Source organism: Leptinotarsa decemlineata, unplaced genomic scaffold (assembly GCF_025532065.1).
Source record: "Leptinotarsa decemlineata unplaced genomic scaffold, Ldec_3_MD MMD2_tig00000010_RagTag_RagTag, whole genome shotgun sequence".
NCBI lineage: Eukaryota > Metazoa > Arthropoda > Insecta > Coleoptera > Chrysomelidae > Leptinotarsa > Leptinotarsa decemlineata.
In genome coordinates this window covers 552409-574707 of record NW_027412538.1, presented here as the reverse complement: position 1 = coordinate 574707, position 22299 = coordinate 552409, and the positions used below count along the sequence as shown (strand labels likewise).

General features: G+C 34.2%; 2 protein-coding genes across 9 annotated transcripts in view; one reads left to right on the top strand and one right to left on the bottom strand.

The window, feature by feature from the left end:
- LOC111509938 (uncharacterized) overlaps positions 1 to 22299 on the bottom strand; it is a 122350-nt gene that overhangs the window by 84162 nt on the left and 15889 nt on the right. The window contains exons 1-3 of one of the 3 annotated variants that reach the window (XM_074171193.1): positions 8509 to 8716; positions 8047 to 8255; positions 3152 to 3318 (exon numbers count right to left, since the gene is read on the bottom strand). In XM_074171193.1, coding sequence (XP_074027294.1) covers positions 3152 to 3318; positions 8047 to 8161 — 282 coding nt within the window. In that variant the 5' untranslated portion in view covers positions 8162 to 8255; positions 8509 to 8716. Of the gene's footprint in view, positions 1 to 3151; positions 3319 to 8046; positions 8256 to 8508; positions 8717 to 22299 lie in introns of those variants that run through there. The other 2 variants (XM_074171195.1, XM_074171194.1) reach the window with 2 other exon arrangements.
- Snap25 (Synaptosomal-associated protein 25kDa) overlaps positions 13721 to 22299 on the top strand; it is a 62018-nt gene continuing 53439 nt past the window's right edge. For 2 of the 6 annotated variants that reach the window (XM_074171200.1, XM_074171204.1), the window contains exons 1-2: positions 13721 to 13922; positions 14293 to 14390. In XM_074171200.1, coding sequence (XP_074027301.1) covers positions 14329 to 14390 — 62 coding nt within the window. In that variant the 5' untranslated portion in view covers positions 13721 to 13922; positions 14293 to 14328. The remainder of the gene's footprint in view (positions 13923 to 14292; positions 14391 to 22299) is intronic. The other 4 variants (XM_074171203.1, XM_074171202.1, XM_074171201.1 and 1 more) reach the window with 2 other exon arrangements.

Below are 22299 nucleotides of genomic sequence, written 5' to 3'. Positions count from 1 at the left end.
GGGTTTATTTGGTCCAGTGTGAATAGGTGTGAGCCATAATAAACCCATGCGTGTTACGGTGGAGTGTCGAATAGACCCACTCACTTTGGACCTAACCTAACCTAGCTGAATGGACTCTGGAGCAGTCGACAACTGACCCTAATTTTCATCGAAAAATCATCTTTGTCGATGAGGTCCACTCCTGGATGAACGGATATGTGAACAATCAAAATTGTTGAATTGGGAACGGCACCAATCCATGCGAGATCCAAGAGTGCCCAATGTCACTCTTTGGTATGGATTTTGGGCTGGCGGCGTCATCGATCCATTTTTCTTTGAGAACAGCGTTGGTCAGGCCATCACTATCAACGGTCGATGATTACCAATTTCTATTCGCCTGAATTAGATGATTTGGACACCATGTAGTTTCAGCAGGACGGCGCTATGTGCCACACAGCTCATGACATATTTGATATTCTTCACGATTTGAGGGCATGGTCATCTCAGGTAGAGGATAGACTTGTGGGGTTTTCTTGAGTCGCAGGTATATGCGAATGAGCCACAAACCATAGCGGTCATCATAGCCAACATAACCTATGACATCGGTCAGATTCAGCCTGATTTAAGCGCTAGAATCATGAGAAGCCGTGGCGGAGATTTGAACGATGTTAATTTACACACATAATGGCATCAATAGGTCTTTCAAACGGACGATATCTCACACACATTTTGCTTTATGTGAATTTAAAGAAGTGCTTAATGAAAGACCAATTAAAAAAGAGTTTTAGACAATCAGCTTAAAAAATTGGATGATGGACATTATACAAACTTTCAGCTTCAAATAATGCATCTTTGCAATCTAGAAAAAAAGTTATAATATCTAATCACTGATTTTTATTGTAATGTTGCAAATTATGAAAAAATGTTAATTCCCCAGATAATGAAAGACTTTCGAAGTAATTTGAATTCTTCAGTCTTCAACGTCTTGTCTACGAACTTCCACCATTGATACGAATAGATGTATCTCAATTTTGAAAAATATCAATTGGGATGTTTTGCTCAAATTCAATAACACAAATGATATGTTTGACTGTTTCTTGGAAACACTCTTACATGTAATGAACGAATGTTTTCCAAAAAAAAAAAAAATGTACAAAACAGCAATATACAAAAAAAATGGTTCAATGCAGCTTGAGAAACTACAGAAAGAACCTGAATTTTCTGATCGAATATAACAATAGTAACCAGAACGTTGATTTGACACCGGAAACCAAACTTGCAAAAAAAACTATAAACATAAGATTATCAACCAAAAGAAAAAGTACTAGTCCAGCAAGATAGAACAATCCGTAAACAAATCTAGGGTCATTTGGCAGATTATCAAGCAGCCCCTCTCTAGAGAATCCCCACAAGATACCCGGTTCTCAACTAATGAATTGAATGATTATTTTGTAAACATTAGTAGCAATATTTTAAAACAGCTAGAAAATACTCCGGTTGATCCAGCGAAACTTATTTTATCTTATATACAATTCCATAAAAGTATTTTCCTCCGCCTGTAGACTCCACAAAAGTTCGTCATATTATTGGGAATCTCTCGGATAGTACGGCTCTTGATGTGTATGGATTGAGTAACAAGATGTTGAAAAACATGAAAGAGGGATTAGTAGAACCTCTCACCATAATAATAAACAAATGCTTTGAGACAGGTGTATATCCCGAGAAGCTTAAATTCAGTGGGGTGACCCCTATATCCAAAAATGGAGACAAAAATGAGATAGAAAACTAGCGTCACATCTCAATAACCCCAACTTTATCAAAACCCATTGAGGCTGCAATGAATAGTAAGATAATATAATTTATGGATTCGAACGACTTGCTCTCCAAGTCCCAGTTTGGATTCAGACAAAATCTATTTACATCGCATACCAATATGTGATCTGGTGCGAGCCACGGTGGATGCCTTCGAGAGGGAGGAAGCACTCACTCACAGCCATATTCTGTTACCTCTCGAAGGCATTCGACTGTGTGTCACACTCGACTCTACTGGATAAACTTCCGTACTATGGAATTAGGGGAAAAATAGCTGATTTGGTCGATTCTTACCTATCCGAAAGAAAACAGGTTGTGGAACAAAGTAGTGTGAGATCTCCAGCAGTAAGTGTTACAGCAGGTGTGCCTCAAGGGTTAATCATGGGACCCCTACTATTCCTAATATACGTTAATGATCTTCCACACCATATGAACCCCCTCAACACGATTCAGTATGCCAATGATACTACTATTTATGAGAGTTACCCTGAACATGAACATCCAAAGCAAGTAACTGACAACGCGTTGAAAATATCGAAAATTTTTTGCAGCCAATAAGTTATGTTTGAATATCAAGAAAACTGAAACAATTACGTTCACACTAAAAGGACTGAAGGACAGTCAAAAATCCATTAAGTTTTTGGGGGTAACGCTGGATCAAAAACTTATTTGGAAAGAACACATCAAAGATCTCTCTACTAAGGTGTTCAGCAATCTTTATCTGCTTCGTAGAATCATTGAATTTGTTTCCTCTTATGTTTCGAGAGCAGCTTATATGGGCTTATTTCAGTCTAAGCTGTCATACGGATTGCTTTGTTGGGGACTTTCAACTGATTGGGAAAGGATATTCATTTTACAAAAAAACGGCTATTAGAATCCTGGGAAGGGCAAAACGAACTGACAGCTGTAGACCGGTATTTAAAAAATTTAATATATTAACCGTTACGACTCTAGGTATACAATGTCTTGTCTATATCAAGACACAAAATAACACCCCTCAAGTTAATCGCAACTATGAATATTTAACCAGAAATGGCCACAATCTTCTTATGCCACAAGATCGACTGGCAATTACTCATAAAAGCTTTTTTAATATGGCGATAAGGCTCTTCAACCATCTACCACCATATATGAGGAAATTACATATGATTAAATTCAAAAAAAGTTTAAATGGGCTGCTGGTTGATCTCTGCCCTTATGAAGTTAGTGAATTTTTTCACTGCAAGTTTTAATGCTTCGCCTTTTAATGTGTATGTTTTGTACTATATTTATCTGCCTTGACGATGCTAAATCTGTTGTATTGATAATAAGCAAATGAATTTATTGATTGATTGATATATGAAACCACTTCATTACTCACTGAATTGATGACGAATATATGTTTTTCTTTACTTCCGACTTCTTCAACTGCAACTAGACACGACCCGCAACCTCCTTCCAGACACATCCTTTTCGTTCCCGTGAGAAAAACTTTTTTCCTAAGATAAGCGTTGAGAGTCATTTCTGGATCAACATCTTCGGCGGTTACTAAAAAATTGATAATTCAGATTATTCTTTTCAAACGATTTAGTCATGGAGCAGTCAGAAATGGAGGAAGGTAATTTTTTTTACGAAAAGAAAACAGATTTCATTGGCTTTGACCTGCCTATATAAGAGTGGTTCTGTTACAATTGAGATAGACAGAGCATCCCAAATAATGACGTTCATAGACAAATTTTGATATGCATTATTGTATTTTTTTGGACTCTATAATTGTTGATGTATTGATCTGTCGAAAATCTATAACATTGGTACTGTAACGTTCAAAATTTTGACATGAGTAATATTATTAAAATAAAATAATTCCAATTATGAATCACTGACCCATTACTTGACGAAAATAATTAACACTAGTCGTGATAATAATTATACGATCTCGAGAAAAATAAATAATTTGATGATAATTATTGGCATTTTATGCCAAAACTCATTCAAATGAAACAAGTAGATTTTGAGAAAACGATTAACAATAGAGTATTACTCTGGGAAAGCAGATAATTCATAACTACGTTAATTATTTAAATTTCAAGAAAATGAGTTTGAGAATGATGAGTGAATAATTTATCGATTAGAAAGAAATTTGAATGTTACTGTTTATACAGTGTGGCCCACTAAGTCTGCAACAAATGGGAAACTTTTTTATTATCTGTTTCTCAGAAAATTTTATTTTTGACAAAATTTAGTGCATGTTCCAAAACTATACCAAGTGTACCTAAAATGGCTTTATGACAAACACCATACAGGATAGGTCAAAAAATATAAAGTCCGTTCAAGAGTAAAGTACCCTTATTTCAAAAAATATAGAAATATTTTAAAGCAGAAAGTTGCTTAGAATTGAAAGTTATGTTCAGATACGAAGTCATGGCCTGCTATTCCATTTTTTTCTCTTTTAGAAAATTTTGAATTACCCCCGTATGATATTTTTATCAAATTAAAGTGTATTTGTAAAATTTACTTGGATTTGTATTTTTTAGGTGACCGTCAACTTCATGTTTGTTGCAACGATATTTAACAGAACTCTAGAATGAAACAAATAGTCTTTTTAACGAGGCAAATAATTTACTACTAACTAAATGTTCATATGAATAAACTGTCAATAAAAGTATAAAATTTCTTTTATTCTGACAACAATGCTTCAACTAGAACATATATTAAAAAACAATCCAGAATCTATCGCGGATAGCCATGAACAAAAAACACATACGCCCTAAAACAATACTGTAGTTTGATAGTGTGACTTCTTAAAGCTTGCCTGTAAAACGTTTTCATATTTGTCCTTAATTAAAAATACCTCGCCCGTATTATTAACGTTAACTGAAAAGGCAGAATTAGTTTTAATCTGTGGTGATGGATATAAGACAATGCGCGAAGCTGCAAATATTTTCAACGAGCGGCATCCAGACAAACAAATTTGCTATTCAAGTGTAGGTAGAATTTCAAAGAATTTCAAACAGACCGGCTCACTAGAATATAAACATAATACGGAGCGTACGAAACCTGTATGCACAGAAGAAAACCAGCTTGACGTACTTCAAGCAGTAGTAGAAAATCCTAGAAGGTCCACCCAAGAAATTGGTGATTATACCGGCATAAAAAAACCTCTGTGAAGTGTATTCACAAGAAACATATTTGTACATTTCAAGAAAGAGACTATGATTTGAGATATGATTTTTTCATGTCGATTCAGAGTGAAATAGAAGAATAAAGAGATTTTTATCGATGTATTCTGTTTGGAGATTAATCTACTTTTACAGCAAATGGGGTTCTATCATCACAAAATTGCAGATGGTGGTCAGATGTCAACCCAAATTTTATTATTGACAACAAAAATCAATACTATCAGAAAACAAATGTTTGGTGTGGTATATTAAATGATAGATTACTAGGTCCGTTTTTTTTTCGCGAGAATTTGAATGGTGACAGGTACCTAAACTTTTTGGAAACTGAAATAGGAGAGTTTGCAGATGATATGGTATTAGAAGAACGGCAAAAGTTATGGTTCCAACATGACGGATGTCCTGCCCATTCTACTGGAAATGTTTCACAGTGGCTGAATAGGACATTTCGTAAAAAGTGGTTAGGACGAAATACCAATCCTCGATGGCCTTCTCGTTCTCCAGACCTTACACCTCTCGATTATTTCTTATGGAGATACTTAAAACAAAAAGTCCACAGAGATCGCCCCTTTAATAATGTTGATGAGCTTGAAACTTCAATACGAGTTCATTGCAGAAATATTCCCGCTAATGCGTTGCGATCTACATCAAACGAATTTTATGAGCGAACAATTAAATGCATCGAAAGAGAAGGTGGACATACAGAGACGCTTCGATAATTTTTATTTTTAGCACCTGTTAAGTTGTTAAGTTACCTACTGTATTTTTCTGTACTATCGTTTATTGGTTCTTTTTTGTTCATGGCTATCCGCGATAGATTTTGGCAGTTTATTCATATGAACATTATACTTAGTAAAGTATTCGCCTCGTTGAAAAGAGTATTTGTTTTATTCTAGAATTCTGTTAAATATCGTTGCAACAAACATGAAGTTGACGGTCACCTAAAAAAATACAAATCCTAGTAAATTTTTCAAATACACTTTAATTTGATAAAAAATACTCCAAACTGATTCGATTGTGGCTATTTCAAATACATATTGAATCAAAATAGTAAAAATATGTATCATACGAGGGTAATTCAAAATTTTCCAAAAGAAAAAAAATTGGAATAGCAGGCCATGACTTCGTATCTAAACATAACTTTCAATACCAAGCAACTTTTCTCCTCAATATATTTCTATATTTTTTTGGAATAAGGGTATTTTACTCTTGAACGAACTTTATATTTTTTGGCCTATCCTGTATGGTGTTTGTCATGAAGCCATTTCAGTTACACTTGGTATAGTTTTGAAACATGCACCAACTTTTGTCAAGAATAAAATTTTCTGAGAAATCGATAATAAAAAAGTTTCCCATTTGTTGCACAATCAGTGGACCACACTGTAGATTTGTAGAGATTCCAGACACAATAGTCTAGTTGACAAGTTGAAAATGGTAAAAATAGAGATAATTCGATTCAGAATGATATCTAGAAGAATGTGCTAAAACCGTTTTTAGCACATAAATAATTGCAGAAGTTATAAGCAAATTAAGATGTAAAAAAAGGTATTTAGGTTTTTGCAAAGATTTCAAAAAATTTAGATGAAGAATTGAGAAATAAAAAAAATTTTCGAAGAGAGGGGAATTTATAAAAAAAAGTCCTACCTTCCGAAACTATTCCTATTAATAATAATTTTAATTTTACGCCGAAAATAGGGCTCCGCTCCATGTATTTGGTTGGGAATGCGGACGAGGCATCTGAAGCGAGTACGTCACAAAAAATATTTTTTTTCGACTGTCAAATATTAATTTAAAAACAATATTTTACTTGACTTGCGTCTTCATTGAAGACGCAACCGTGATATATTTTTTTCTTAAACTGCATTATTACTTTGATACTATTAAAGACATAAAAATAAACATTGAATGCATTTTCATAGAGAATTAATAGATTTTTCAAATGAGATTTTCAACAAATTTTCAACTATAATTATTCAATTATTATTTGCATTTGTTTATAAAAATAACAGGCATTTTTTACATTTCTCGCTTTTTTCACTTCTAGCATGATAAATAACGCAAATATGATTCAATCTGCCACCGATGCAATTGTTTATTTAAAAATAATTTGGTTTATCATCTATTAGTTTATTTCCTTGTTTTTATCGTTTTTTTTTTTCAATTTTCTCTTCTCAATCCTTGAAACTTGTATGTAGGGACAATTTTGGTTCGATAACAAATTTATTTAATTATATTGTCTCGCGAAAAACGTCAAAAACGCCTGTTATTTCGCAAATAACAATTGATTAATAACAGTTGCAAATTTGTTGAAAAGCTTATTCGGAAGATCTATAAATTCTAAATGGAAATTTATTCGGTGTTTATTTTCATATCTTTAATAGTTTCAAAGTTATAATAATTTTTAGTTTACAAATTGAGTGGTTCATGCAACTTTTGTAGCACATAACTTTCGAAGATACAATAAAAAAAATTTAAAAATTCCGTCGAAAGTTCGAAAATGTTTGTAATTTTTAGCAGTTTAGGAAAAAAATATATCGCGGTTGGGAATTTGAATGAATGAAATTGTCAACGAAATTATTGTTTTTGTTAATTTGAAGGGAAATGTCAATCATGATTTAAGAAAACGTTCCTTAACTAATTATTCAAACACTTGAAATATATAAAAAAACTATAAACAATTAAAAATCGTTGTTGGGAGGAAAAAAATTTTTTTGAATCGTTATACTATGAAAACACCAAAATTTTAAAAAATAAAAATACTCATATAGTCCATTTGTTTATAAACAATTTATAAACATTTTTTCTGTAAATTTTCTCCCTTTTAAGGATCTTTTCGTTAAATTTTTTAATTCCCCTAAATTGTTTATAACTTTTGCAATTTTGTATGTGATAAAACCTGTTTCCGCACATTTTTCTTAAATATTATTCGGAGTCGAATGAGCCATCGCAAGTATTTTTCCGGAACAAATTCATAATACTGAATCACAATTATCCTATAATTTCGGGTATTAATAGCCCTAATAAATTAAGGTTTTGCTCAAATTTCTTCAATAAATAATAGCTTGATGGTTGTCAAATATATTTGGTATAAATAGCTTACCTGAATATTCAGTATCTCCCAAGGAAAATTTAACAGTCGGTAACTTCTGCATGCTTGTGAAGTTACCCGTTTCAGTTACTGGAATCGAATTGTATGAATTATTATTCCTCTTCATTTCCTTATTGAATCAAAATATATGAATATTTCTGTACTTATGCTCTCTTATAGATTCCAAATGTGTTCAACAGTTCAATAGGCAAAGTACAAACCTATAACATTAAATCAAAACTTATTTAGGCGAAATGTATTAATAAGGTGTTTTGTATGTTCAGTAATATATATGAAGTTGACAGTTTTTCTTAGAAAATTATTAAACGTTAACGTATTCGCATAATACTGTATAAAGTTTCATGAACAAATTTAAATTTGTCAGTGGTCTTCATCCTCATTGACTCATGCAAATAAAAATATCGATTACAGTTTCATGCGTCCACAGATAAATAAAATACAAAACTAGCCTACCTTTCGTAAAAAATCTGAATCTAACGATATTTCACTGCAGCTCAAAACTATTTTTGAATAGACCTCATTGAGTTTGAGGACTGGATTAGATTTTGAAAATTCGAAATAAATTGGTCAAAATTAAATTATACAGAAAAGTATATCCCTTTGAATTCTAATAATTCACAGAATATATCTTACTATCAGAAAGTATCGGTAACAAATGAACAATTCAAGTAACATCAATATTATATTCATGATGTAATACTCCAGAATACTTATTCTTATCCAAATATGTATAAATATGCAAATGATGCACTTTGTTACGATAAATGAATATTGTGTCATTATTTTATATCAATGCAAAATAAATAAAATTATATTCATGATAATAATCAAAGAATTTTCACAAGAAATTTTTGTAAGTTTTAGACGGGTCTGGCGTACACCTTAGCTTTATCGGTAGTAGTGAGTAGTACACACTAGACTACAATTCTTATACAGGGCGTTCCAACAAAAACTTGACCCTGTAAGTCAGAACGGACGTGTAATTGAAAATTTCAAAGGACACGTCAATTTTTATTTCTATGGGGACTAATTCTGATATGGAAATCATACCCGAAACTTCACCCCCCTGCGGTCAGCAACTACTCCCCCAATTTTTTTCAAAGGGGGGGTCGAGTGATACATCAATTGAAAGGTCTTTTGTCCTTCTATTACCGTTATAATTTTTTTCGAAATTGGTTCATACGTTATTGGGAAATTCAATGTTGAACATTTTATTTAACAACAGAAAATTCGCTGTCGCTCATTTCATTGAGGAACTCAACAAGAGTAATATCAATGGCAACACAATCAACGGATAGAGAGTTCATAATGACCTCCATCTAATTCCATACAATAATACAGTCTACTTTCGAAAGCGTTCCTTACATTATTAAAGATGTCCGGAGTCTGAAATCGGCATTCCTGATGGACGACACTGTTATTTTTTTCTGCACTAGTAGTATTTGTTGAAAGAAAGCAAGAGAAAGAATGGAAATTGTTGCAACCTATTATCGAAATAATGAATGTACTAAAGCTGCTGCAAGAATTTATAATACGAATCATCCAAACCACAACAGAAAACATGCAGTAGCCCGTCCTGTCAGAAATGACGGAGTTGAAGTTTTAGGACATGTACAAATAGATAATCGACAATCTAACAGACAAGTAGCTAGAGCGTCTGGTGTATCAGCTACTAGTGTTTTTTCGGATTTTGAGAGCCTAAAAATTCCATTCTTTCGAAATAAGGCTAGTTCAGGAACTAGCCTTATTTCGAAAGAATGGAACGAAGATGATCCTGATCGTCGACTTGGTGGTGAAGTGAAGTGAATAGACATAACTGTTGTTACTGGAGCGATGTGAATCCTCATTTGGTGATGAAAACACATTCACAAACTCCACAAAAATTGAATATCTGGGCCGGCATTCTTGGTAATTATATTGTTGGATCATTCTTCATTGAAGGTAATCTCAATGGAGACACATACTTAAATCTTTTACAAGACTGTGTAGATCATATGATTACACAAATTTTTAAAAATGATGACAATTTAGTAGAAAATGCAATAACATTCTAGCAGGATGATGCACCCCACGTTTTGATGTTCGGGTGAGACAGTTTTTGGACGTCTTCCAATGCGTTGGATCGGCAGAAGAGGTCCAGTACAGTGGCCAGCTAGATCACCTGGTAATCACCGATGGACTTCTTTCTATAGGGACAGCTGAAGGCGAAAGTGTACTCTACTAAGCCTAGAAATCTAGAAAACCTGCGACAGAGAATTGTTCGGAAATGCTGATTGCTGTCTCCGGACATCTTGAATAATGTACGGAACGCTTTCGAGAACTAGGTGGAGGTCATCTTGAACAATTTATCCGTTGATTTTGCTTCTACTGATATTATTTATGAACGACAACCAATTTTCTGTTTTTTTCTTAGATAAAACGTTCAAGATTCAATTTCCAAATAACGAATGAACCGATTTCGAAAAAAAATACAGAGGTAATAAAGGGATAAAAGAACTTTCAAATGATGTATCACTGGACCCCTCATGCCTTTGAAAAAATAGGGGGTAGTTACTGACCGCAGGGGGGTGAAGTTTCGGGTATGATTTCTGTGTCAGAATTAGTCTCCCTAGAAATAAAAATTAACGTGTTCCTTGAAATTTCCGTTTACACGCCCGTTTCTGACTTACGGGGGGGTCAAGTTTTCATTGGAACGCCCTGTATACCTACAACAGATAGAATTTGAAAAACAATTTACAATCTGTTTTTGAACCGTAGATAAATTTTGAATATGAACACAATTATTGGCATTATGAAACAATGGTGTTTGTCGTTCAATGAGGAGTTTGAATGTTTGCCCTCATTTATTTCCAGAGACTCCCAGCAGATTAATTTTCTCTCCTTTATTTTCTACAAGTGGTATGTCATAGATAGTGTTAAAATCTTGGTTGTTCTTCAAAAGGTGGCATGCATAGGTGGAATTGGTCTTCTTCAGTTATAAACTTCTTTTATGTTCGGAGATTCCCGTTTTGAAAGTTCTTGAAGTCCTTCCTACATAAACTTTTGGGAATAACCCGCATGTTAGTTTGTAGACATCTGATCTGTTATCCTTGTCTACGTGTGACTTGTTGTTCTTTATATATCTACCCAAGGAGTTATCAGTCTTATATGCTATGTCAATATTTTGTTTATTCATTAGTCTTTTTAGGTCACGGTCACCACAATGCCTTTGTTGTTGATAGATCGAGTGATTTTCTCTACAAGGTTATTTAATGCTATATCAGTCGATTTGTCAGAATGATAAGCCTGCTCTCCTAATGTGTCCATTAATTATTCTCTCAAGTCCTTTCAGTGAAAAACCTATTATGTATGGCTCTTTGTGGCTTACTATAGGTATATATACCACCCAAGCCGTCAACTACACAGTTTTATGAGAATTGGTAAAGTATTTTCAGTTCTTTTAGAAGTAGACAGAAAAATAGGCCATCCTCTGCAAGGGATTTGAATGGCTGAAATTATTTAATCGCTCATTCAACTGTCGTTGCCTTGATTACCATTTTGGTGACCTCCCAGTCTTCCTTTTCGAATTCCCAGCGCCCTCAAAATGGAAGATGTTGATTGCTACCAAAAGTCGAACATCCAGGAAACTGTTTTTTTGTTGAAAGCTCTAAGGTTTGGTCGTTATATAGGTCGTGAATGTCCTGTCAGGTCATTTCATCAACAGGATTTGAGCGGCCGGTTCTCTAAAGGAAATGTTGGGAACCAGGACTCTGGTTTTGCCTTTTCAATTTCTTTGTTGTGAGTCGTTAGAGTAGATTCATAAAGCTACCAGTAATCGCTTCGTGGAATTGCTCCGTCAGTGAATATATCCCATCACCATATATATTGTAGTGAATCCAATCGCACAGTACGATTGAAAGGAATTTTCATCTCAACTCTAATTAGTAGCTTTTGAGTCACGATAGTCCACTAGTCGTGTACCTGTTTCAATATTGAATAGAATGTATATATGATCTGAACCGGAAGGTTCAATATATAAGCCATCCGCCTGATTGGAGACGCGAACATCACTTGCAAATTTGATAGTCTGGAATATCGAAGAAAGGTTGGAGATTTGTCTGTCTTCTATAGATACTTTCACGGAAAGTGTTCAAGTGACTTGGCACATTTGATTCCACCAAGAGCGGTACATATCAGAAGTACGCGATGGACTGTAGATGCTCATCGTTTTGAGGTTAAACTCAGTACACCTCAAACTTCACTGTTCACGAACTTTTTCATTTGGATAACTGCGTTTTTGTGGAATAAACTTCCTGAGAACGTTTTTCCAAATGGATTTAATAGCGATTCAAATCCAATATGAATCACTACTTTCGCACAGACACCGCTCTTAGAGCGCCCCAAGGATTTTCTGTAGTGCTTGTGTTTTGTCCTTAAAAAAAAGAACCGTATCTTATCGCTCAGAAAGTAAAATCAGAAGGTTAAATCAAATATACTTCGAACATTACTAGTGGCAAATGTTGACACTTGGTGTTCCAGCACATTTACACTACTATAGAGTTCGAACTTATGATTTCCAATATCCGGATTGTCAAGTTAGTTTTTTCGACTGGACTCTTCTCGATTATTTTTCATTTCTAATCCGAGAAGGATATGAATTTAAAGTGTATTTGAATAAATCAGAAAACTTGAATAATTAAATAGAACTAGCCGATACTTGATGAAAATCCATATTAAAAAAGTAAGCAATACAGTTTATTGTATGATTTTCACTATAAAAGGGTTTTACAAAAACCGCGACACGCGGTCGTTTATGCTTGAACATAAACTCTTTATGCTTGAAGAAGCTATTGTATAGCGAAACAAGTGTCGCGGTTTTTGTAAAACCCTTTTATAAAGAAAATCATACAATAAACTGTATTGATTAGTTTTTCAAATCAGAAAACGCTGAATGTTTGAAACAGGGATTAGAAATAAGGAGTTGAAGCTATCTGCCAAGGCACAAACAAGTTGCTGTTCAAATTTGAAATAGTATTTTATATACCTACGATCATGATCATAATAATAATGAATGTCTTTATTACCAATTAATGAAAATGAATCACATTCTGTTTATGCAGTTAGGGCGAGATTCAGTTTGTATGTAATATTGAGTATTGTATAATATGAAATATAATTCAACAGTTAACATACATCTGCTTTTCCATCATGTAGGTTAAATATTATTTCATAAGTTATAGCCTGATTTTTTGAATATGCATTAAATTTTCTCGACGGAAAATCAATCGAGGAAATATAATACTTAATGTATGAAAATACAAATACCTCCGTTCAAATAAGGTATTAGAAGGATACAACAGGTCTCTTCTTCAATTTGAAAATTGGGGTTGTAGTTGTCACACGTAGTGACATTTTCATAAAAAAATACTGTAAGTTCATGAACAAGAATGGAAGTATTTCATAATCTTTCTTGAAAACTAACAAAGGGAATAAGATCCGCTATCTATGGGCCGCACTGTATAATATTCATCATCATGAAAAATTGAAGATGAACTAGAGATTTTTTTAAAATTTTCAGTGCCATGCCATTCTGAGAATCTTTTCAGCAATACTCGAAGTCCATCATCAACATGGAACTTCGTCGGTTTTTCTTTCCGATAGACTGACAGTATGAGATAGGCAACCAAGCATTCGCTGGCGTCACAGTAGTGATCAAGATTTTGTTGGATTTACATTCCCAGTTCCCGGTTCCCACCCACTCCGTCAAAGAATTCGACACTGTTGGCCTTTTTCATCACTGTGTTATGTGAAATTTGATCTACTGTTTGTAGTGAATTTGTTGTCGTTTGGAAAGCTTAAAACAGATCCCTGCTGAGTTTTTCGATACGGTAAGTCCAAATAAAAAAAATTTTTTACGAATCAAATGTCAATATCAAAGGTACCATATAACAGGAAATTGTTCAAGGAATGACTCAAAACTTTAATTATAAACATGAGATGCAGTAACAGATCTTAAATGAGAAATCATTAGAAGCCTCCAGTAGTATTTTCTTACAAATTTTCTGGTGCAAGTACGCGGTCGTACATATTATTGATTTTTGTGGAGAATAGTTGTGTTCGTGTGTACATTCCGCTGCAAAATTCCCGGTTTGCGAAGCATCATCTCTTCCTGTTAGAAATACCCACCCACTCTATTTCTGATAGCCTAAACTTGCTCAGATCGCTTGTAGATTGTTTTCTGAAACTTTTTTATTTCAGTTTGAAGGATGCCTGCCCAAGCACCCGCAGCCGAAAATGGTGCACCTCGGACTGAATTGCAGGAGTTGCAACTCAAAGCTGGACAAATCACAGATGAAGTGAGTAATTTGATTAACAAGGGTCTTTTCTACTGTGGCAAATGAATAAGTGAGAAAGGAAAAATTGTTAAATATGTAAAGATGTGGCTAAGTTTTCGGCAACGGTACTCTAAGTAACTCAAAAAAAATGATGATATATCATCGCAGAAGAGAAATGTTCAACTTATTAAATTTTATTGAATGTGCACATTCTATTCTTGAATGAATTGTTTAGGTAGCAGTAGGTATTATTCAAATATAGGGTATTAAGAATCTAAATGTTCTTCCCAAAATGACATGAATTTGGCTTTCAGGATCAAGTGCCTATATTATAATATCTGCTTTCATTTCTATATATGAATTGTCATCTGTCAAATCAGTGGTGTATATAAAATTTTTTTGGAAGGCATAAAAAACAACATATTTTTTTGCAGTTCGAATGAGTTTCTGGTAGTTTATCCACTAGAAAACAATTAAATAATAAAATACTATAGGATCCACTAAAAGGTGCATTTTCACTTAGAAGTAGGGGTGTTAATTGAAATTCTCAAACATACATTTTTCAGTAATAACCAATTTCCGTTTCATTCTTTGGGTTTTTTTTCTATATTTCAAGTGTTCACGAACTTTGTTCAGAAGCCGTACTAACTAGCATCACCATAGTAGAAGGTATTCACTGAGGTGTTTGTATTATTGACAACATAAAATGCCCAAGTGTATTAATTCCTTTGATTTTAATTCCAGTAATATTTCTGGCTTGAAAATATAAATTGTAAGTAAGTACAGTATGCTACAAGTAGCATATTTGTAGATTTTCATAATAATTATTATTGTCAGGGAGCCGAAAATGTTATTTTTGATTAAAATATTGATTTGTTTCAAGTAAAAAAATGTCGATCCATTACTTTATGGTTTGGGTATAAAAAAAATAGATGATAGTATAATCCTCAAAAGACAACATGTGAAACCATGAACATTCAGGGTATTTGGATATCACCTTAAAGGTGATAAACTGGTGAATTTTCCAATTAAAAAAACGGCTCGTTTGAGTAGTTAATTTGGGGCATACTATTCATTACTAATATACATCCACCCCTTTTTCATCATTGGCAAATACATTTAATTGACTTTATAGAATGTTCTAATTTTTTTTCATACAATGGTCAGTGGTTATTGATGAAAAGCTTTCTACATTGGTAATCTAATACAATCACCTTATTTTACATCGTCTAGTTAATAATGATAATAATAATAATAATGACCTTCATTAACCATACATGTATAACAAAATAAAATGGGATAAATTAATAGCTCCAGTATGGTTGAAAGGAGTCTATTCAGTCAAGACTGGCCTTCCTCAGGAACCTGCGATACAAAACAAAAAAATAGCTAAGGCTAAAGATTACAAATCAGAAACTCCCAATAAAATAATTATGTGATTACCCCTTTGTCGTGTGACCCAAAAAGATGAAGGAATAGTTGACACTGTCGTAGTCTCCTATCACTTGTCATGATTGTCCCAGTACACTACTGAAACAGAAGGACAATCACCTCTGTCTCAGTACATAACTGAGACAGAGGTTGTCCCTTATCTTGTGTTTTCTCTGTGAGATCATCGAATACTACTATAGGGTTTGCGCTGGTCCTGAAATTTATTATCCTGGACTATCTGGCATCAGCCACGTTAAACACCACATAAACCAACTTATGTATATGACATGAGCAGTTGATTTATAATGCATTACAATCTATATGGCCTTTTTGGTATACAAAACTAATTTTTAAAAATTATTACTTTTGCATATAGAAATCCCTTTTCCGAAAAAAATTTCAATTTTCTTGTTTTTTGTACGACTTTTGATTAGGAAAGATCTGTAACATAACCAATATTCCTAACCTTGGTTGTTGTTTGTTGAATCCAATGTCAGAAATATTATTTCGAGGTCACACTTCTGCCTTCATGTGTGTAGATCATGCAAATAAGTTACTTTCAGATACAAACTGGAAAAAAGTTCTCTCGAAGCAACTACTTACTTTCATATAAACATTGAATTGAATAAAAGAAAAAGTACTGTCGAAACAACTATTTCAGGATGAACACTTTTTCCTAATTAATTTTTATTAATTGAATTCCATAACGAATTTATGTACAGAGTAAATAGAAAAAAGTGCCCTTTAGTGTAATTCAATGTATACATAAAAGTAGTTGTTAATTGATAAATGACAATTACTTGCCTACATAAAATAAAACAATTTGATTTTTTTTGTTTATTGAAGAAAGTTCTGTACTTCCAGGTTCAGGTGAAAACACCTTACCCCTTGACTCTCATGCAGACCTATGACCTTGTAAGTACGTGTGGCAGATACTCGAAAGAAAAACAACAACTAACCCAGCTAATGCTGCGCAGAAAGTTGAAGTAAAACCATCAGGCGCCTGTGCAACGTCTTAGATTTGGAAGAGTCCTCGCGAAACCGATTAACCGGTTTCCGGGTACTTGCCTCATCATGGTCTCTTCAGAACACAGTGAACCGTATCATGACCAAACAAATTTAATTCCAGGTAATCATGAACTTTTTCTGCAGTTGAATTAGTGGGATGTCCATTGCGCCATCATCCGACAAAGCCAGGAAACAACTCCACAAAAACATACTACGGGGTGAGAGTCGAAATAATGATACCTACAAAGCTGTAGGTCTGCATAAGATGCAAGGGGTAAGGTAGGTGTTTTCACCTAAACCTGGAGCATGTCATATGCACCTCTTCTAAATATTAATCATTATTCCGACTCCCACCCCGGAGTATGTGTTTGTGGAGTTGTTTCCTGGCTTTGTCTGCAGTTGGCGCAGTGAACAATCCACTGAATCAACTGCAGAAAGAGTTCCTGACTAGCTGGAATTATATTTTTTTGGTCGTGATACTCAGACGGTTCATTCCGTTCTGAAGAGACCATGCCTGGTACCGATGATGGGGCAAGTACCCCAAAACCGGTCTATCGGTTGGTCGGATCGACGAAATGAAATTAATTTCTACTTTTCATAGTGGGAAATAACTTGCGACGAATTTTCCAAACCGAAGACGTTGCACAGGTGCCTGTTGGTTTTACTTGAACTTTCTACGCGGCGTTAGCTGGGTTAGTTGTTGTTTTTCCGTCAGGTATCTGCCGCACGTACCTACAAAGTCGTAAGTCTGCATAAGAGGCAAGAGCTAAGGTGCTTTCACTTGAACCTGGAGTATATATATATATATATATATATATATATATATATATATATATATAAATTTTTTATGAGGACACTACCTGGTTTTCCCTGAAAAATAAAGTAGAGATTGATCTCAGAAATATCAGAAAATGGTTTTCACATGAACTCCTCACAATAAATTTCAGCAAAACCATCTCACCATCTTTTACTTCCCTCAAAGTGTCCAGCTTGTTTAATATCACACCTGTTAAACAGTTTAAATATCTCGGGATTGTTATAGATGACCAACTCAAATGGGAATCCCACATAATCTATGTAATAAAAAAACTCCAATTTCTAATGCTCCGTTTCAAGGTCCTAAGAGACATATTAGACAACAAAACACTCAAAACGTTATATTTCGCTCTCATCCAAACGCATATAACTTACGGGATACTGGCATGGGGATCAGCTGAAAAGACTACTATGAATAAACTGATAATAACACAAAAAAGAATCCTTAAAATAATTTTCAAAAAAAAGAGGAATCACCCAACAGATGTTCTTTATCACGAAACAAATATATTTGATCCCGTGCAGCTCATCTTTCTGATTACTAATATAAAATGCTTCAAATCGAAACAAAAACACCCCAGGATAGAACACGAATACAACACTCGAACAAAACAACTTAACTTCAAAATGCCGTTTATGAACAAAGTTGTAGGACAAAAAAGCTACAGCTACCTCAGCCTCAAATTTTTTAATTCGCTACCCAATCAAATAAAAAGTTCAAAAAACCAAAATGAATTTAAAAAACGATTAAATGACTACATATACATATACATATACGTCAGTATATTCTGGAGAGGGCAAATAAGTTACAGTTTTGTTCGCTTGTGACTCTGTATTTGCGTCTTCTAATAAAGTTTCCTTGGGCTCACGCCTAAGGACCTATGACTTGAAATCATAGGAATTCACAGTAGGACTGACTAATCCGAACAACAGTCAAAAATCGTAAAGAAAAATGTTACGAAAAATGTTTTCAAATCGTTATTATGACGACAAAATTCAATTTTTTTCAATACTAGGATTGGCTGTTTGTTCATAAATAAATGCTTCATGACGCGGAAAGATTACCAGTAATATATTAACCACTTCACAAAATCAAACAAACAGAACAACCCCAAAAGCAAAATTCAGGTCTAATGACAAAGGCAAACGCGGCAGCAACCCAGGTAAATTGTAGCATCCAATCCTATGAATTGAGAAACAAAGTTCGACTGAATCAGTAACGTGAGTTGGCGTATGTAGTTGTAACATATGCCTTGTAATCCAAAGATCGTGTGTTCAAATCCTATGGACCCTATAATTTTTGTCCCCCGTTAACGGATGAACAACTTTCTCATCCATCCCACCCCAGCCAGGTAGGGGTATCCCGTGAAGGGCGGCACTGATGTCTAAGGACTTCATGCCGTCATCAATCAGTCATGAACCCATTGGTCCTTCTCGAGACCAACAATCAGTCGAAAGGGTAGGGGAGCTGGACTCCAAATCTGAAAGAAATGAAGATGACATTCTGCGACTGAGTCAGTCTAGTTCCAAACTCCAGGCAACACCAGAAGATGGCAATTGAGACTTTGCCGAAAAGTTGTGCAAGTAATCCTTGTGAGGATCAAAAACACAGAACACGGAGCGAAATTTGGAAAACAGCTCATCATTCGAGTATACAGTGCATTTCTTTGAGCCCCACCCCCTTTCAAAATATTGAAATTTGAAATAGTGAAATTAATGCATGAATACTTTATTTTGAAGTGAAATTCCCAGATGGCGCCTGACGAATTCTTCAGTGCCCTAAAATATGAAGTCAATATTTTCATCTACTACAAAATGGCGGAATATTTAATAATAACACATTAATATCTATATTTCTAGAAATATTCCCTTTCTGCCATATGGCCATTCCAACAACCCGATAAGGAAGAAAAATTTAAGCGATTTTATTTACGGTGCGACGCGTAACTTTCACGAGACCGAAAAGGATTTTCAATGAACATTTTTTTGAATCATCCTATCTGTAGAAAATGAGGGAACTTGTATCCAAATTCACACCTACCGGTAGTGTACATAACAAAAAGCCCCCAGGTCATCCGTCCATTCCGGAAGAACAGTAAGTTCAAATAATTGGTGAGATGGTAGTAAATCCTGAACAGTCTACTTATTCCGTCACGAATGTATGTGAGGTGTCTTCTTCTACTGTGTGGTGACTTTTGAAGAGAAATAGGTATCATCCATACAAAATTAAAATGATCCACCAATTAACTGAAGATGACCCTGATCGATGAACAGAGTTCTACGAAATCATGACGGAAACCATTGCAAGGCATCCTACCTATCTCCACAATATTTGTTTTAGTGACGAATGTACATTTTTTTAAACGGCAATGTTCACCAGACAAAATTGCCATTATTGGAGTGACACCAACCGCCACGTTTTCCGGGAAACACATAACCAATATCCAGAAAAAATTACCTTTTGGGCAGGAATATTGGGAAACCATATTGTAGGACCTCAGGACCTCTATTTATTGATCAGAGTTTAACAGGGGAACTGTATTTGAATATGCTGGAAACTACTGTTGACCCTTTCATCACTGAAATCCTTGAAGCGAATCCTAATGAATTTTAGATACTACTTTTCCCGGTCGTTGGATTGGCCGTCGAGGTCCTACAGAATGGCCAGCCCGCTCCCCAGATTTGACACCTTTGGACTTTTTTTATGGGGCTATTTGAAGCAAAAGGTGTACGAAACTGAACCTGCTTCAATATTGGATATACAGCAGAGAATAGTAAATATTTTTAGAGATATTGACGTTACTGTGTTCGAAAATGTTCAGCGTGAAATATCGGATAGGCTTTTCATATGACAAGAAGTTCAAGGCAATCATTTCGAACATCTTCTGAACTGATCTCAAGCTTATTACCTCATATTATGTAGTTAAATGTCAATGTATTCAGGTAATTATTAAATGTTCCGCCCATTTTGTAGTAGTTGAAGATATTGACTTCATATTCTGGGTTGTGAAGTATTCGTCTGAAGCTTCAAAATGATTTGTCACAAGACCTCCCCCCCCGGCCATTCAATTTTTTTTTTTCCAGATGGCGCCCAGTCGCCATCTTGAAAGTTTCACTTCAAAATAAAGTATTCATGCATTAATTTCATTATCCAAAATTTCAATTTTTTTAGTTGACCGTTCAAAAAATAAAAGGGGTGGGGACATTAAAAAAATGCACTGTATACTGTATATACCCTATACCAACAATGAACCGTTCTTGAGTTATTCATTTGTGGTAATCGAGTGGTTCCCCCATAAAATTCAAAAGTTTGATGAATACATAAATACTTCATTCCATCGTCTTGTAGGAGTAACATTATCAAAATGTTATACAAGGAATCGATGACTAATTCTGAAGATATAAAAATGGGCCAAAACTCAGTGTTTTCAAATGCTACACCCTGTATTTTAGGATAGTTTAGAAATTCCGATATGATTTTGACTCACTTTCATGAAACAGTCCCTATATCAAAAATCAACCGTTCACGAAATATTTCAGTTCTTTTTTTTATTGAAAAAAGAAAACATGCATATATCAACCATAAAACTACGAGCTACGAAACCTTAATTTCAAGCAGTTACAAAAAGTTTATTAGAGTTATTAATTTGCCGTCATTGTTTTTATTGATGACAGGATTTCAGATGAATAAGTAATGAATCAAAAAAAGGTTCATTCTGAATGTTCCATAAAAGAGCAAAAATTCAAAAATATTCCATTGTCTTTTCACACAAATAAAAACTTTTTCAAAATAGGACGTTTCCGTTAATTTCAAGATATTTGTTAAATTGTTATTTACAGCACGACTTATTTAATCAGCATCTAGAGAATTGCATGAAATTTTCAATTTATCGTTTATGATTACTTTATCTTTTAATACAATAGGAATGCTATGGAAGCAAATAAAGATAGTGTTGATTTATTGATGTCATTTGTTTAAGTGTCCGAGTATTTTATGAATTCGTGAGCAAAATGTCCCGTTTAAGTTATACGAAGGAAAATTGGGCTGATGAAAAATTGTTTGTGCTCATGAATCTTCTTCCAAAAATAACCCAACGAAAGCCTTAGACCAATAACGAAGATCTGGAAATAGATAGAACATTGACTCCTCTACAAAAAATGCCTTTCAAAGAATATCCAAGTTCGTTTTCACTGACTGGTTGAGAATAAAAAAAGGTTGCGCTGGTTTTCATAATTCGTTTTGCTTTGGCTGTCACAGTGGTTCACAATTTTGTGTGGGCAGGAATTTACAGTTTTTGGGATTGTTACTTAGGAATAATATGCATCTGAAATAGTAGTATCAATAATTTCCAATTCTATGTGTTTAGTTTCTGTCGAATTCATGTATTTTCTGAATTATATTTTCTTTTTGGCGCTAGTCTCTTTACATTCACCACTTTTTCAGTTAGTACTAACTTTCATGATATTCTACTGATAAGTTTGTGTATAAGTACGTTATACAGTCAATGGATAAGTTTCGAACTTCAGGTTCTGTTCATAACAGAAAACATGAAGTATCCCGTCCTGTCAGAAATGACGGAGTTGAAGTTGCAGTTTTAGGACATGTACCAATAGTCTAATAAGTCTAATCAACAAGTTCAAAAACATGAAAAATGAGCGATAGCTCATTCGATTC